This window comes from Piliocolobus tephrosceles, chromosome 11 (genome assembly GCF_002776525.5).
Source record: "Piliocolobus tephrosceles isolate RC106 chromosome 11, ASM277652v3, whole genome shotgun sequence".
Classification (NCBI taxonomy): domain Eukaryota; kingdom Metazoa; phylum Chordata; class Mammalia; order Primates; family Cercopithecidae; genus Piliocolobus; species Piliocolobus tephrosceles.
In genome coordinates, this window is record NC_045444.1 from 74734 (window position 1) to 93346 (window position 18613).

The 18613-nt window shown below is 40.9% G+C and overlaps 1 protein-coding gene across 4 annotated transcripts in view; it reads right to left on the bottom strand.

Moving 5' to 3' along the window:
• Positions 1 to 18613, bottom strand: part of CCDC93 (coiled-coil domain containing 93) — a 96411-nt gene that overhangs the window by 32311 nt on the left and 45487 nt on the right. For 3 of the 4 annotated variants that reach the window (XM_023185200.3, XM_023185198.3, XM_023185202.2), the window contains one exon: positions 5829 to 5945. In XM_023185200.3, coding sequence (XP_023040968.1) covers positions 5829 to 5945 — 117 coding nt within the window. The remainder of the gene's footprint in view (positions 1 to 5828; positions 5946 to 18613) is intronic. The other variant, XM_023185199.3, reaches the window with a different exon arrangement.

Here is an 18613-nt window from a genome sequence, read left to right on the forward strand (position 1 = left end):
CTATCAACTTTTAGAAATTTGAAAACATTCCTTTAAATGCTCAAAAGGATTGTGTATTTTCACTTTTAAGAAGGATAAGAGGTACCATATGACCCAGCCATCCCATTACTGGGTATATACCCAAAGGATTATAAATCATGCTGCTATAAACATGCACATGTTTGTTCATTGCGGCACTATTCACAAAGACTTGGAATCAACCCAAATGTCCATCAGTGACAGACTGGATTAAGAAAATGTGGCACATTACACCATGGAATACCATGCAGCCATAAAAAAGGATGAGTTTGCGTCCTTTGTAGGGACATGGATGCAGCTGGAAACCATCATTCTCAGCAAACTATCGCAAGAACAGAAAACCAAACACCACATGTTCTCACTCATAGGTGGGAATTGAACAATGAGAACACTTGGACTCGGGAAGGGGAACATCACACACCGGGGCCTATTATGGGGAGGGGGGAGCGGGGAGGGATTGCATTGGGAGTTATACCTGATGTAAATGACGAGTTGATGGGTGCAGCACACCAACATGGCACAAGTATACATATGTAACAAACCTGCACGTTATGCACATGTACCCTAGAACTTAAAGTATAACAATAATAATAAAAAAAAAGAAAAAAAAAAAAAAGAAGGATAAGAGGCAGAAAACCACCTTCAAACTAGTTATTAACTGGTTTCAAGTTAACAATGAGAAATTAAATATTAAATTTTAATATCTCAATGGTTATTTCAAAGTAACATGCCCCATCCTTGGGCCTGTAAGCAGCTTATTAAGAATTATGTCACCTTCAGAAAACATTACTCCAATCTAGTTACTAGTCTTCATGACTGATAAATGGTTATAATTCCAATAAGGCCTATCAAGAAGCCAACTCAAGCCGAGAGCAAAGTGATAAAGGAGAGGGAAGCAGGTGGGTTCTGGTGCCTCCCTTTTCGAAGACAGCCATCTGTGCACCAACTTTTATTAACCTGTTTGTGTAACTGGTAGATAAGGGTACTTTGGGAAAAAGTTTAGCTGTCTCTTGAAATCCCAGCATTTTAACTGTTGATGCTTTCTATGGTCTGAATGTTAGTGTCTGCCCCAAATTTGTATCTTAGAACCTAATACCCAATATGACAGTTTCAAGAGGTGGGATCTTTGGGAAGTGATTAAGTCATGAGGGCTCCAGCCTTGTGAATGAGATGAGTGCCCTTATAAAAGAGGCTCAGCCTGGGCAACAAAGTGAGACTCTGCTGTCTCAACAAAAAAATAAAAGAAATTAGTCAGGCATGGTGGTGTTCCTGTGGTCCTGACTATGTGGGCGATCGAGGCAGAAGGATTGCTTCATCCCAGGAGGTTGAGGCTGCAGTGAGTTATGATCATGCCACCGGACTCTAGCCTGGATGATGGAGTGAGAACCTGTCTCAAAAAACTGAAAATAAAAGAGGCTTGAGTGGGCTCCCTTGCCTCCTTCCACCATGTGAGGAAGCAGCAACAAGGTGTCATCTATGGACATCAGACACCAGATCTGTTGGTGCCTTGATCTTGGACTTCCCAACCTTCACAACTATAAGCAACAAATTTCTGTAGTTTATAAATGATCATGTCTAAGGTATTTTGATAGAGCAGCCCAAATGGACTAAGACAAGGCTCTAGGAAAGGTTCCCGGGATCTTCCCACCTGCTTCACCCACCTTCTTGTGTAGCCTCTCACCCCTGCACCCACCTACTCATCTGACAGTTACCCAATGCCCTGCTCAAATGAGGTGTATGGGAGAAAGAAAAGAACATGACATTGTAACTGTGAGATCAAAATATGAGAAGAGATGGGGCAGAGCCAGGCCCAAGGAAAGAGTCAGTTCCCTCACTAGGGGGTTCAGGAAACCTTCACTGACAAAGACTTACCTCAGATGGATCTTGGCAGGGAAGTAAGAGCTTTCTAAGAAGAAAAGGCTCATCTCTTTTCTTTAATTAATTTAACTAACAAGAGCTCTCTTTAATTCTTCATATGACCATCTTTTCTTACATAGGAAGTGTCCCAGTAGCTTAGCTTAGTTTTTATCTTGGTGGAGTCCTCCAGGATTCTCTTACCTCTATTTTCTTCTTCATCACTAATCCCTACACTTACCCTAAAAATTCAGCTGCTGGTTAACACCACCTCTCTGGATTTCTCTTTCTTTCATTACTCTCAGGTTTCTTCTTAGCTACCTACCAGCTTCACTCCATTTTAATTCCTTTGTAGTATATTCCCTTATTGGACCATGATCCAGTTTGGCTGAGTCCCCACCCAAATCTCATCTTGAATTGTACTTCCCATAATCCCCACGTCACGGGAATCAGGTGGAGATAATTGGATGATGGGGACGGTTTACCGTGACAGTGAGTTCTCATGAGAACTGATGGTTTTGTAAGCATCTGGCATTTCCCCTGCTTGTACTTCTCCTTCCAGCCATCATGTAAAGAAGGACAAGTTTGCTTCCCCTTCTGCCATGATCATAAGTTTCCTGAGGTCTCCCCACCCATGCAGAACTGTGAGTCAATTAAATCTCTTTCCTTTATAAATTACCCAGTCTCAGGTATGTCTTTATTAGCAGGATAAGAATGTAATAATATTTCCTTATTTGTAAAGTGAGGATAATAACAGTACCTCCCCTTCATAAGGATGTTGTGTGAACTGAGTTAATTTTGCAAAGCACTTAGTAATTAGTAAGCAATAACAAAGCACTTATTAGGCATTACTGTTACTGACAGAGAAACGTCTGTGATAGAATACATGAAATAAAAGCTCAATTTTGTAACCATACAACTCACTCTCAAGTTGAGGGCATACATGTTTGTAAAAGCCTAAGAGAGGATGCATCTCAGATGCTTTCTGCCTGTATGACCTTGTAAAAGAGGTTGTGGGATTTAAAGAGTTTGGAATCCCTCACATACCACAGGTAGAAGTATAAATTGATAAAATAATTGATGAATAACTCAATAGTTTCTAGCAAAATAAAAAATGCATTTTTTGACAACTTAGGGGACAAGTTAAATAAATTATGATACATATATACTATGTCACACTATCCAGTCAGTAAAAAGAATAAGGTAGATTCACATGCTTAAATTTTGGTTCAACAACTAACAAGCTATGTGACTACAGACAGCCTGCTTCATTTCTCTGTGTCTCAGTATCCTTATTTGTCAAGTGAGGAAAATAACAGTACCTCCCCTTCATAAGGATGCTGTGAGAACTGAGTGAGTTAATTTTATAAAGCACATAATAATTACTAAGCAATAACAAAGCACTTATTAGCAATTACTATTACTGACAGAGAGATGTCTGTGATAGAATAAGCGAAATAAAAACCCCATTTTGTAACCATACAACTCACTCTCCCCAGGTGAAGGGGCATACATGTTTGCAAAGGCAACACAGCAGACACAAATAGTAGCTTGCTCTATTTATTCTTATCTTTATATACTTCTATACTATTTAATTTATATTGAGCTTATTCCTGTAATTTAAAAAAAGCACTTGAAACATTTGAAAACTGACAGAAACAAAAGGAAAATGTGTTTAGTATATCTGCACACACACAAAAACATGGAACACAAACTGAGCAAGTCTCTTCCCTCCCTACCTCATTTTCCTCATCCAGTTGGGATAGCTACATGGCCAGGGGTTATTGCATGTGCTGGTCATCATCTTTAATTACATTAAACATAGCAATAATGATTGGTGTCTTTTAATGACAGCCTGCTATATGTTAAGCAGTATGCATGAAAGGTAATAGGCTCTGGGTAAAAGTGTTTTGAACCAACTGCAAAACAGACTCAAGAGTCAGGGAGGATTGCCCTGTCAGCTGGACCAAGAATGTGTCAAGACTGCCCTTCGTGTTGAGGCTTAGTATTGCTTCTCCCCAGGTTTAGACAGAAGGTAGAAGCAAATATTCATTCCTGCTGGGATACTCTGGCTCCTGGAGTTCACAATAACCTCACAACTATCTTCCCTCAGAGATGCACTATAATAAGGAAGCCTCATCCTTGACTCCTTCTGATTCTGTGATGAGTTCTTTTTGAACTATTCTTATCACTAGCAGGGGTCAGGAGTAGAAATGATACTGAGTTGAGAACTCATTAAAATGTCTAAACAAATAACTGAACAGAAACCAAATCGTAGGCTCTCTTTTTATCCTTCTTTGATCCAGAGCATTTAGCAAAACCAACCTATCGTTTGTTCAGCTATGGGAGAACAAATTCTAATAGAACAAATTCAAACAAAGAAATGATTGAGCAGGACCATTTGATAAGTTAATATCTTTTAAATATGTGGGACTTGAAAGAATAAAAAAAGCTCAAAATGCAACTTGTACCCATTTTTTTTTTTTTTTTTTTTTTTTTTGAGATGGGGTTTCACTCTTGCTGTCCAGGCTGGAGTGCAATGGCATGATCTCAGCTCACCACAACCTTCACCTCCCAGTTTCAAGTGATTCTCCTGCCTCAGCCTTCTGAGTAGCTGGGATTACAGGCAGGCACCACCATGCCCAGCTAATTTTGTATTTTTAGTAGAGACAGGTATTCTCCACGTTGGTTAGGCTGGTCTTGAACTCCTGACCTCAGGTGAACTTCCCCTCCTCAGCCTTCCAAAGTGCTGGGATTACAGGCGTGAGCCACCGCGCCCGGCTCATATTCATTCTCTTAATCTTCTACTACGTGTATTCTTCTAATCTAATCTATTGCTAACACAACTGAAGCACATGACTTTTTATTGTCCAATGACTGTTCCTGAGTCAAACTTCCCAGCTTCTTCTTAGGTCTACTTTTCAGGGCAAATATATGAAGGTCTTTCCAAAACAGTCTCATATCACCAGGTATTACAGAACACCATCTCCTACAGTTCTTTGAAAAACGATCAAGTTTCCTCCATTTCCCTGCTATCAACAGTAGCAGTCCATGTCTGGACTACTGCATCAGCCTCCTACCTGTTCTCCCTGAATTCCTTCTCACCCAAGTCCAGTTAATTCATGCTCCTGCAGCAGACAGAATGGTCTTTACAATATGCAATTCTGATCATGCCACTCCCCTATTTAAACCCTTCAATGGCTTCCGTTGTCCTTAACATGGCCTGGATGGTCCTCTTGATCAGACACTGCCAACCAACTGTCTCATTTATGACTCTCTGGCCACAAAACAGACTGGCCAAGACCCTTCCTCCTCTGGTTTTTGTTTATGTTGTTCTCTAAGTCCATATAGCCCATACCGACTTCTTGCCTGGAAATGCCCACTCATCTTTCCAGTCTCAGAACTCTGTGACCTTAGGCTAGGTCAGGTCTCCCTATCAGTCATTCTCCCAGCTTCCTAGACTTCTCCTTCAAGCACTTAACACACCTGTAATTAAATGACGATGAGTGTGATGACTTCTCATTAGACCTTAAGATCCTTGACAACAAGGATCATAACTTGGTCTTCATTCATCCCAATAGCTTAATTCAGTGCCCAGCATACAGTAGTGCTTGGTAAACATTTGTGAACTAATGCTATTTATTCTTGCCCTGTGATCTTTCCTATGATAGAAGTTAGCAAATTTTTTCTGCAAAGGGCTGGATAGTAAATATTTTAGGTTTTGTAGGTCTTATGGTCTTCTGCAACTACTCAACTCTGCCACCGTAGCCTGAAAGCAGCCACAGAAAACATGTAAACAAATGGATGTGCATATGTTGTAATAAAACTTTATTTACAAAAACAGGTGGCAACTGGATTGGCCCAAGCACCACAGTATGCCAACCCCCATTCTGGAATCTCCTTTAAGCAATCTACCATGAAGATCTTGAATAAACTTATGAAAAGAAAACACTGACCTCTTCAAGATGTTTGGTCTTTTGCACAATCTGTTTGTTCAAGGAAATGACTTTCCGACGATGTATCTGGGAGGTTCCTAATTTTTCTGGACTTTCTTCAGTTGATAGCTCAGACTGCTGTGGAAAAAAAAGGATGGCAGATCCAAAGGATTTAATTAGTTCACCTTGGTTCATGTAATCAAGCTCTGTTCAATGTGGGCAAAACACTGTTGAGCAGCCAGTCACACAAAGCCAGGGCATTTACAGGGGCCTGTTCAAAACCTGGCGTAGAGAAGAGATTCTGACACAATGACCAAAATCCCTATCAACAGAAGCTGCATTCTGGGCCGAGGGAACAGCATGCGTAAAAAAGTACAGGGTGTAACTGTGGTTATGTCAATATCATACAGGCAATAGGTATCATCAAAAAGTCTTAAATAGGGGAATAACACGGCCAAAGTAATATCTTCATAGGACCATTCTGGAGTTATCAAGAATAATGAATTGATTCACTGTGAGTGAAGCATTATAAGCATATGGTTAAAAAGTCTAGTCATTCAGCAGCACTTGTAATGAAGAGTCTCCCAACACATTTTCCATCAGTTGGCCCACCCCAATTTAATCATGTCCTATTTCTGATGTTCTGGAGTTAACAGGGGATTGACTGGAAAGGGATTAAAGGTGCTGACAGAGGTCACACAGGAAAAGTTCTGCAACTGTATAAGGGAGGAGGCGGGTGGAGAAGGATCCTCAGGACCAGGAGTGAGTGTGAGAGAGATCTCCAAACAAGATGATGAGGTGAATGTGACAACATTTTCCAGGAGGGCAAATGGCCATTCCTCAAAAACCACACAAAGAAGCAAGCAGCTTATTATAGATACTGAATACAAACACCTGCCTCAAGACTCCTGCGAGCAGCCCTAGGAAAAAGAAATTAAAAGGTAGACCTTTTTGCAAAAAGTGCAATTATAATACTTCTTGGGTGATTATAGATAGTTTTATTAAACAGTCAAACACCAACGATAAAACATCTCCTTTCTTATAGTAAGTACCCCAATTCCAAGCTAATCATTGATTACATATTGGCATCAGAGCAATGATATCACATGTCATATAACATCTGGAAGATTTCACTGTATAATCATGAGAATGAGAGTGAAAAGGCAAATAACGTCTTAGTATTATTATGAAAAGGTATTTGGCCTCTGAGACCTTCTGACAGGGTTTTGAGGGAGCAACAAAAACTATCTGGATATTCAACTTTCCCTGCATGTTTTAACAGTGATCCTAGGCTTGAAAGTCTGAGATATTTACCCACAGGAAAAAGAAACGGGAAGGATGGCTATAACCATTTATTCTGGTTAAAGATTTCTCTGAATAATTCAGCAGTATTATTAATGGATGATGAGTTCTTCTGCTACTTAACAACTTTGGAGTTACAAAACAACCAGCAGGATATAGCTGCATAAAATGGTAAGAAACATCATTTTCTATCTCATGGGCTGGTAGGCCATTAAGGAAATGGAAAAACTAAGCATTTAGTATTACAACACATTTAGCCTTGAAACCTGGGACTATGTAAAATGTCAACATTATTTTAGCTTTCAGGATTTCTGGGAATTGGAATTAACTTTTTAAAATTAATTTTGGACACAACAAGATATTCACAACTTGTAGTACACAGGACAAACTATTTCTGAAAATCATTTGAGAGTATTAAAAAAGTGTGGCGAAAAGACCACTCCTACTCTAAATCACTTATCAGAAACAGAAGTACAATTAACTATATCTCCTCTACTTTGATTGGATTGACCTGAACTATGCTATTAATTTGGCCACTTTTGTATGTTATGTATTTAATAGCTTTTTATATAGTTAATTTTAGCTTTAAGTTTTAATATCCAGGTTAGATTCCTTGACTGTGACTTCCAAAGTGTCATAAGCATATTCTCAGAGCATTGTGCTTTACTAGCCGAATTACATAAGCCTTCTGTTCGTGCTTTTCTGATATCTGAAACAGAACTAATTTCCCATACAGTACGTCTCTACGTTTGATGTCAGGATTATGCTTGAGTATCCTGACCTCCTCCAGATGCCTGTGAGGCTTCGAGACTGAGACTTGGGAGGTTAGGCAGGCTCCAGTGGATTCACGTATCACTCACCTTCCAGACTTCCTCCAGTGTGCGGGGGCTGAGTAAACTCATTCAATTCTGTTCTGCAGCTTTGGCATGGATTGGGTAATGTCTGACTCTTAGCAAGCTTTCTTGCTCATAAACTGCTTTTATGGCCAAAGTCCTAAGACAATAAAAATTGCATTCCCCCACCCAGCTTCCATGCTCTCGTAATAGTGTATGGGGCACACATACAGCTTTGTTTTAAAACTATGACCTTCAAACTTCACTTACAAGAGTTCTTCTTGCAGGAAAACCAGCAGCTATCTTGATATGTGGAAAGATTATTTCCGCGATAGCTATCTATCTAAGTCTCAATTTTGAGCCATATGTTCCCTCAAAACCCTGTCAGAAGGTCTCAGAGGCCAAATACCTTTTCATAATAATACTAAGACGTTATTTGCCTTTTCACTCTCATTCTCATGATTATACAGTGAAATCTTCCAGATGTTATATGACATGTGATATCATTGCTCTGATGCCAATATGTAATGTGCTCATTATTATTTGTAAGTGAATACATAAGCTATTGGGTATGAATTAATACATAAATTATTATAAATGAATACATAAGCTACTGTAAATGAATTAAAATACATAAGCTATTGAGTCCTTAGTTGTTTTTAAGAGTCTTTAACTGGGTCCTGAAAGTATTATAAAATGTTGAGAGCTGCTACCTTAATCTAAGGAGCCTGGTTCACTTGGTAATCCACCCATAGACAGTCAATGGAGTGGGCTCACCAAGTGGCCAGCCATCATTTATATAACACTGAGAGGGAAAAGTTCTTTCTGATTCTACTCTTTTACTAGACCCGTGATTCAGACAAGCATACAAACAGAGAGAAAATGCTGGCAATGCACAGAAAAAAATCTTGAAGTCTCTATATGTACCTCTATCATATCTGTTATAGTAGTATATGTTCCAAGGAAACATGGGCTTTCAAAATGCTCTATCTTATTGGTAGGTAATAATTCTTAGTGCTGTGTGGAGTCCTGTAAATGTGCATTTACTGGTGCACAGTACATATAAACTTGTAAGTTCCTGTGTTTGCCTTTGAGTCTAGAGACAGTGCTATGGGAAGCCGCTTAATGTTTAATGGGAAGTTATTTTTAGTCAGATAAAACAGTTATTATTGAGCTGGAATAAGAGTTCCTAACCTAGTAAAGAGAAAGCTGACTGCTCTGTTTTTCAAACACACTTTTTATCAAGCAATCTAAATTTTTTGTTTCTCAAAGCCAAGAGAACTCAGACTGATGAAGACAGGAAAAGGTCCATAAACCAGCAGGTCTCATCTAATGGTTCATTCACTGAGAGACACGATGAGAAAGAAAACTAGATGGCCAAGGTGGATTTTGAATGATGAGGCAAAGTCAGACAGAAGGAGGAGAGGAAAATGGGCTTTATACTAAGTCCTTGACAGAAAAAATTTAAATCCTAGAGCATCTTAACAGATTTCTGCTTCCAAAATGCAACATCTGTCAAAGAACATCAACCATCTACAAATATTCCATTTGTGTTTACATTGCAGTGAGGGCTAAAGTGCCAATCTAATTTGTTCAACATGTTCAGATTAAGAACGTGCTTTCAAAGCCACATTATGGATTAAGATGACTTCTAGTGTAAATTCAGTGTTTTCTAATAACTGACAGATATTCACAACTTCTATTTCTAGAGGAAACAGATTTAAATGTCACTGAATAATATTAGTCTAGTTCAAAATGGTAAATTCCCAAGAGAAGTAAAAAATGATTACTTTAGCTAAAACTATATACTTTTATAATTGAAAGAGACCCAAAAGGTTATTTACACATCAACCTTCTAATACAGGGTTCTCTCCTGTATCATCTCCCTACCCCACCAAAGTATGGTCACTAAGCTGACAACAATAAAGTATTCCTATCTTACAAGGTACCAGGAGTTCTCTACACTAAATAGACGGAATTCAGTTTTTGGCACCCTGACTGACCAATTAAAGACAAGGAGGCTGGGTGCAATGGCGCACGCCTGTAATCCCAGCACCTCTGGAGGCCAAGGTGAGTGGATCACTTGAGGTCAGGAGTTCAAGACCAGCCTAACCAACATGGTGAAACCCCATCTCTACTAAAAATACAAAAATTAGCCCGGCATAGTGGCATGCACCTGTAATCCCAGCTACTTGGGAGGCATGAGAATTGCTTGAACTCAGGAAGGGGAGGTTGCAGTGAACCGAGGTCACACCACTACACTCCAGCCTGGGTGGCAGAGTGAGACTCTGTCTCAAACAAATAAATAAAGACAAGTAAACAGACTATGTGGAATATTTATTTAAAAATATTTCTAAATCTAAGAACTAGCAAGAATGTTAAATTTCAGAAGGCCAAAAAGTAACTGGAAGTGGGAATCCAGGAATGTATGTGTTACCCACTGAAGTTGGCTTTTTTCCCTAAGGGTATTTGCCAAACCTGATGATCACAAGCTTTGATTTCTTTAATTCAGTAACAACTTTTTACCACATAAATCTTGATACAGTTGTAAGAGGGAAAAAATCCACAATGAGATTCTGTAACAACAGACTGGACCTCCTGCAGTTCAGCAATCCTAATTCACACACTACTTTGGTCCAAAAATCCCACGAGTAAGGACAAGGTATAAAATGGACTTGGGCTGACGTATTCCCAGGTGCTTGGCAGAAGCAAAAGCAGATCTTCTCTGAAAGAACAGAGCTTCAATCCTAGGCCTCAAATAGTTCCTACAGATAAATTTCCATGGAATATGGGGTTCACAGTCAAATATCAAAAGCACACAAGAAGTCAAACTACCATAAACGAAAGCCAGCAAAAACAGCACAACTGTATCTGTAAAGACTTATTCAAATACATTCCCTTCCAATGCACACACAACATATACACAAAAGCATGGCCATTCCCCACTAAAGCAACAGATTAAATCTAATCACTCTTTCAGATAACAGTTCAACTAAGTGTCCACAGCTCTTCCATCTGTCCTTCCTATAACAAGATGCTGACACCTCTCACCACCTTGGCTGTTATCCTAGTTTCTAAGTGAACTTCTGAAGCACTCCTGATGATGTGTGACCACTGCAGATAGGAGGGGATCATCCACTTTCCTTGATCTACATTCGGCTTCCAAAAATGAAACTCAATACATGAATGCTCTTTTCAATATTTTTAAAACCCACTAAAGAAATTCCATGAATTTCAAAAACCCATAGTTATGTAACCTTGCTGAGTCTAAGATTTTGCTTTGGGTCCCACGGTGAGTAAGGCAGTGTGCTTGCTCAGAATGCACTTAACATTTAGGAGGTGTGAACAAAATCCAAAACCTCCCCTTTAATCCCTGTACACTACTGTCAGGTCAGATGGCATCCTCACCAAATTGTGAATGGGTACAACTCACTTTTCTGAAATTCAACAGTTTACATTTTTCTTAAGTGATGTTCCAGTTATCTTTGCAAGTGATACTCAAATCTGGCAAGGCTAAATCCCAAGTCTTTACGCAAATTGATAAGGACTCTGAAATGTACAAGTTGTGCTGTGTGGCTCGAGACCATTTTACCAGGTTGACAATTCATTAGCTGATACCATTCTCTTTGCAGCTAGGTATTGTACACTAACTATGCAACAGTCGCTCCGAATTCAGGAAATCTTAGAGCTGTTTGTAAAACACAAACATATTTAGCATTGTTCTCTCCAGATTGACAGGGTTCCTTACTCTCTTAACTCTGATTAAAATTTTACATCTCTCTCCCCACCTTCCTTGGCTTATTTCAGCTCATCTTTACTCAGATCTCACTGTGTGGGGGCACGGTGGTGTGCTCTGGGGAAGTGGGAAAAGACAAAGACCGTACCTCTGGCCCTTCATCATCTAGCCAGACAAAACTGGCTAATTCATGAGTAAAGGTATTGCATCCTCTGCATTCTCCTCAATGCCTAAATTGTGTCACAGAGGAAAAGAGTTTTGAAAGCTGCTGTTGTTCCTTCCTCTCCCTGTCTTCCTTTCTTCTTTCCTTTAGCAAATGTCTGTGAAAACCCAACTGTGTTGGGCACTGAGAGTATACTATAATCCTAGCCCTCCCGGAAAGCAAACATTCTAGTCCTGGGAGACAGGCAAAGAGACAAACGAAACAGTGCTTGAGGGAAGTGCTATGAAGGAGATAAAGAGTTGATCTCTACAACATCACAGAAGAGCCTCTTTTAAAAAGTAGAATCTGATTTTTTTTTTTTTTTTTTTAAGAGACAGGATCTTACTCTGTTGCCCAGGCTCGAATGTAGTAGCATGATCATAGCTCACTGCAACCTCAAACTCCTGAGCTTAAGCAATCCTCCTGCCTCTGCTTCCCAAGGAGCTGGGACTGGAGGTACATGCCACTACACCCAGGTAATTTTTAAAAAATATTTTGTAGAGATAGGGGTCTCACTACATTGCCCAGTCTGGTCTCAAACTCATGGCCTCAAGCTATCCTCTCACGTCAGACTCCCAAAATGCCTGGATTGCAGGCGTGAGCCTCTGTGCCTGGCCCAGAATCATGGCTAATGGCTATGAGGTAAGTCTCCCCAAAGTCTTCAAGTGATTCATTATCTTCTACTGAGTATTTATTATGAATGAGGTAACAGGAATACAAAGATAAAAAATGAAATATTGGCCCTCTAATACTTTAGAGGTTAGGAATATGATTTATGCAACACCTATTATGTTATGTGAAGAAACAGTATCCAGAATGAAGGGGTTTAAAAATCTACCTAGGCCCCTACCCCTCCTGATTCCAACCTGGGTTTTTCTATCTGTGACCACAATAGGAGGTTTCCAAGAGAGCAACACCCTCACCCCTTTCCTGCCCCATACTACACTTCTCCCCAACTCCACAAACCAATGGTGCTAGCAAGTGGTAACATTTTTTGAGTTGGGGCAGGATGATAGGATTGGAAACACTCATATCTAAGGGTATTAGAAATCACACAGGTGCCAGATCAGGTGTGATTTTCTAACAAAGCAGGCAGGGTCCCCTGGCTGCTGAGCTTACTGTGACTTTCTGGCCCAGGCAATGTCCCTGGGCTGTGGTATCTTCACTCAGTTCTAAGCCCTTCCCTTTTCCATTTCTCACCCCGTGGTATGATTTTAAAAGTCACCCATTCTGCCTGGTTATTATCAGGCAAAAATAGTTCAATATCAACTATGCCAACCACTTTTCTTTGGGCAGATACTGTCACTTCAAATGATAACACAAACTAAGTAGCATCACTTCAAATGATAACACAAACTAAGTAGCATCTGGCAGCCACTTTATAGGCACACAAATTGTATCATTCTATAATTTATGTTTTCACAGGTTGACTGACTCCTTACTGGAAGCCCATCAGGGCTGCAACCCTGACTCATGCGTAACGCAATCCCTGCCCCCTACACCTTACACTGCCTGGATGTAGGATCTACTCAATAGTTGTTTGCTGAAAGAAGAAATATATCTAATCATTCTTTCACATGACAGTGATTATGAGGTCAATTCCATCAGTTCTCTGGCAGAAAAAAAACCAAGCTGAAGACTTAAAATATAAAAAAATTGTGCTAATTTAAAAATATATTTTCGTAAGACTTCATACATTTGGAAAAAGTGTAAGGGTTAAAACCCAGGGTAGATAAATAACAACATGAAGGCAACTACTAAGAGGACAGAGGATATATTAACAACTGATACTTTAGGGGCAATTCCCTCCAACTTTGTTAAATACATTTCCTGAGGGCCTAGTGGAAACGAAGGCCTTATGGGGATGCTAGCCACCGTGTGTGCCCCCCCATCTGTCGGTAGAAAAGCAATCCCTGTCTCCTACTCTCTCTAGTTCAGAGGGGCTGCCAATCACACCCAACTCCTGCAATAATGGGCCTGGGGAGAAATCTGTGACTTCAGCCATGACAAACAGAGGAGAGTCCTTCCTTAGGATTTTATATCCTGATGGAGGGAGGGGGCAGTAAGACAGAAATTGTCTACAGCCAGGCCTCCAAGGTGATGAGGCCGAGAGAGAGACAAAGTGAAGCAAAGGTAAAGGGATACGGCAGGGCCATTTGAGTCCCCCGAAAGACTTCCAGTTCTGAGAGCTGATAAAGGTTCCCTTTTGCTTATAGCAACATGCTGGGTAGAATTCCTATTACTTGCACCCAAAAGGCTTACAAGGCACAGGGTCCAAGTTAGTGAGTGACAGGACTAAAGAGGCAGTATTCTCTGCTGACTGCATCATAAAGTGGAATAAGAATCATCATGATAGATGGGGACAAGATCTGCTCTAATCAAATGCGGCTGTCTGCTTTTTCTAGAAGAGACCCTTTCCTTGTGGTTTTTCATAAGTACATCCTTGACCATACCCAAGCTCTAATTATCTGGCGAGATTCCCCAGGTGCTCTGGAAAGATATGACTTCAAGATAGAACAAAGGCTTCTGACTAACTGCCAGAGAATGATTCTCAGAATCCAAATGATCCTCAGAATCCAAATGATCCTCAGAATTGCTCTGTCGCCCAGACTGGAGTGCAGTGGCCGGATCTCAGCTCACTGCAAGCTCCGCCTCCCGGGTTTACGCCATTCTCCTGCCTCAGCCTCCCCAGTAGCTGGGACTACAGGCGCCCGCCACCTCGCCCGGCTAGTTTTTTTTGTATTTTTAGTAGAGACGGGGTTTCACCGTGTTAGCTAGGATGGTCTCGATCTCCTGACCTCGTGATCCGCCCGTCTCAGCTTCCCAAAGTGCTGGGATTACAGGCTTGAGCCACCGCGCCCGGCTATGCCAGAATTTCTTAATTGCTGGACAGGAAAATTTCCAAAACCCATTAAGGAAAAAAAAATTCCTTTTTTCCAAGTCCCTTGATGATCTAAAATACACCTTGCTATGGAAATGAGATCAAGATGTTGACATTCTTTGGGCTAGGATATTACATCCCCCTGCCTTGTTTTTCTGAAACAAAGTCTCTCTCTGTTGCCCAGGCTGGAGTGCAGTGGCGCAATCTCTGCTCACTGTAACCTCCGCCTCCCAGGTTCAAGCTACCAATCCCACGTCAGCCTCCCAAGTGGCTGGGATTACAAGCACATGCCACCACACCCAGCTAATTTTTTATTTCAGTAGAGATGGGCTTTCACCATGTTGGCCAGGCTGGTCTCAAACTCCTGACCTCAAGTGATCTGCCCACCTGAGCCTTCCAAAGTTCTGGGATTACAGGCATGAGCCAGCATGCCTAGCTGGATATTACCCTTCAAAGAACTGGATGAGAACATATTAATGTGGCATTCTCCAGAAACATGAAGAGTCACTTAGATACTCAAACTGAAACTTCCACAGCTTACAGTAACTTAGATTTATGGTGTGTGAGTGCCTGGGCTGAGCTGTACCATTTTCACTTTTTCTAGTTTCCGTGGTTAGTTCCCAGTATGCCCTACCAATAGCCCAAGGTAGGCAGTTGAATAGTGGGACAGTCTAAGGAAGCACAGTCACAGCCACGCCTGGAAGGCAGACACTAAGGATGGTAAAGGAGGCTGTCCCTGCTTCTCCCTAAGGATGTTCCACCTAGCCAAGGAGAAAGGTTGCAAAGCCAAATGGTCCTGTACTCAAACCTGGAACTTATTAGCTGTATGGCACTGGACAAGTCACATAATCTCATTACTTTGCCTGAAATATGGATATAATATCACATACTCATTTACTGAGCACCACCACTGGCGGGCCCTTGGCGAGACTCTCAGATTACAAACAAGAATAAAGGTGGCCCACAGCCACATAAACAGATAGTTTCAACTGCATATAAGTATAATGATGGACGAAGGCAGAGGATTATAAGCAAGAAGGCAGTCTATACGAATTAAATGAGATGATTTTGTAGAATTAAAAAATAATAAAAATTTGAGAACTAAATGAGATAATGGTACACAAAGAATCTCCATGGAGAAGGCACTCAGGGTAGATTCTGATTCCCCAAGACAGATCTGTGCCTCTAGAGCTATAAAATATTCAGATCCTCTAGAGCTACAAAATGTTCCAAGATTATGTCTTAGGGAGAAGTTGACCAGTGAATGATTTAGTTGGCAGACTAAGTATTACAGTCGTCAAAATGGTATATGGTTAGTTAGTGTGCAGTATTCGGGAGAGTCCCTTCCTGCCCTTCCAGGGACCTTGCACCTTTCCTGGCCCAGTTTCCTCTTCTTTCTTCTGGCTCCTACAGAAGCTTAGGGGGTTGTAGGGGTGGAAGCATTTTTTGGACAGTCAGGCATTTTAGTTTTCTGTAAGTCATAGTAATAGATTCTTCTTCCCTGTAAAAATAAATGCTATGATGCAGTGAGAATATTAGACATCAACACCAAAAGCACAGTGGTACTTCTTCTAGCACATTCAGGGAAGGGTGTTACCCTTTGGAAACAATGGCAGATGGAGCTACTCAGCCTAGAGTCTATGGACACTCATGAATTATGTATCTGGAAGCTTCTTCACATTCCTCTTTCTGCTGCTCTACAAGAACCATATTAAACTGAGTTACATACCTCAGGAACTTTGAGACACATGTTATGTTACACTCTTATAAGAAACTTGTGAACTTTACCAGTGAAAGAAAAGTCTGCACATGTTTTTTTTACCTCGTTTTTATATCCCAGTGCCTGTCAAGTTTCCAAACACTCATACCAGGAAGGCTATTCGATTTATTCCTTGGTCACAAAATCAGTTTTGCACTTGATCCTCCCCACAAATTATCCTGTCCCTTTTCTTCACAAAGCAAAAAAAAAAAAAAAAAAAAAAAAGAAAAAGTCCTGATCTCAGCCTAAGTGTTTTCTCAGATACTACCAACAGCTTCTCTCCTGGGCATTCCTCAATCCTATCTCTACTTCCAAAGTATATTACTGAGACCCTGAAGGTGGAAGCATTGCCAGTGTCCAGTTTCAGCCCAATCTGTGGCAGTATGATTAAAAGACCAATAAGCAAACCATGGTGGACAACTCTAGAACGGCCCCATGATTCCCACCTGCTGATGTGCACACCTGCCTTTGCGTAACCCCTTTCCCTTGGGTGTGGATGGAAGCTGTGCCTTAGAATATGCCACAGAGGGGCCGGGCACGGTGGCTCACGCCTGTAATCCCAGCACTTTGGGAGGCCGAGATGGGCAGATCATGAGGTCAGGAGATAGAGACCATCCTGGCTAACCCGGTGAAACCCCATCTCTACTAAAAAATACAAAAAACTAGCCGGGTGAGGTGGCGGGCGCCTGTAGTCCCAGCTACTCAGAAGGCTGAGGCAGGAGAATGGCGTAACCCCGGGAGGCGGAGCTTGCAGTGAACTGAGATCCGGCCATTGCACTCCAGCCTGGGCGACAGAGCGAGACTCTGTCTGAAAAAAAAAAAAAAAAGAATATGCCACAGAGAAGTGGCAGTCTTTTGATTACATATATATAATTATGTTATATAAGTCTATAATGCCTGCCCTCAGGGAGAAGCCCTCCCTTGCTAGCTTTGATGAAGTAAGTGGCAATGTAGCATAGGCTCATGTAACAAGGAACTAAGGGTAGCCTCCAGCTAACGGCCAGCAAAACTGATGACCTCAGTGAGCAGGTTGCAGGGAACTGAAAGCTGCCAACAACCATGTAAGCTTGGAAGCAAATCCTTCCCCAGTAGAGCCTCAGATGAGACTGCGGTGTTGTAAGAGTCAGAGAGGGTGTTGCTAAGCTGTGCCCAACTGCTGCCCCATAGAAACAGATAATAAATATGTGTTATTTTAAGTGACTACATTTGTGGCAGTATTGCCACACAATAGCAGATAACCACACAAACAACGTGAGAATGAGAAAAGCAGCCCCTGACATCTGAAAGCTAGCCTTGTACTATTAGCAAGGCATTGATGTTGCTGGGAGGCTGGCTTGCACTCATAACCAGGCCTCGTTACCAAACATAAACAATTTCAAAGAACACCAATACCAGACAAGGTCACCCTATGACTATGAGTATGTCTGTTGATGGACGAAAACAAAAACATTGTCCGAATCACAAAAATGACCAAATATTCCCTATACTGGCTATCATGCATACATAGCTTTAACCTTGATTCATTTTTCCCATGTCTTAGAGATAAGATTTATTAAGATGCTCATTGACAGACTCACCCCTCCTTACAGCATCGAACACAAAGCAAAGCCCACTTCCTTGAACCCTCCTTCAAGTCACCTTATGTAAGTCCAAATCCTATACTAAGTCCTTTCTGACACCCTCTTACTGAAAGGCCCCATGATTCCCATTGGTATGTGTTCTCCCTCACTACAAACAGCAATACACCCAAATTTTTCAACCAGATATGTTCCTGTTGAAAACAACTAGGTCTTTGACTGGAGAGTACTGACAAAACAAAAACAAATCAAGCAAATAACAAAAACACCATGCATGACTTTACCACAGAACTTGCACAAAATAGAAGTATAAACCAATAAAACAAGAAAGAGGCTATACTCAGTTTAGCTATAAGATATAAAAATAGAATTGAGTATCTCAAAATGAGTAGAAAGAAATTATCTGACAAACAGTAGTAGGATAAGTGGATATGAACAGGAAAACTAGGACAGATCCCCACTTTAGGCTAAAGAAGAATAAATTCTACATAGGTTAAAGAATTAAACATAATTAAT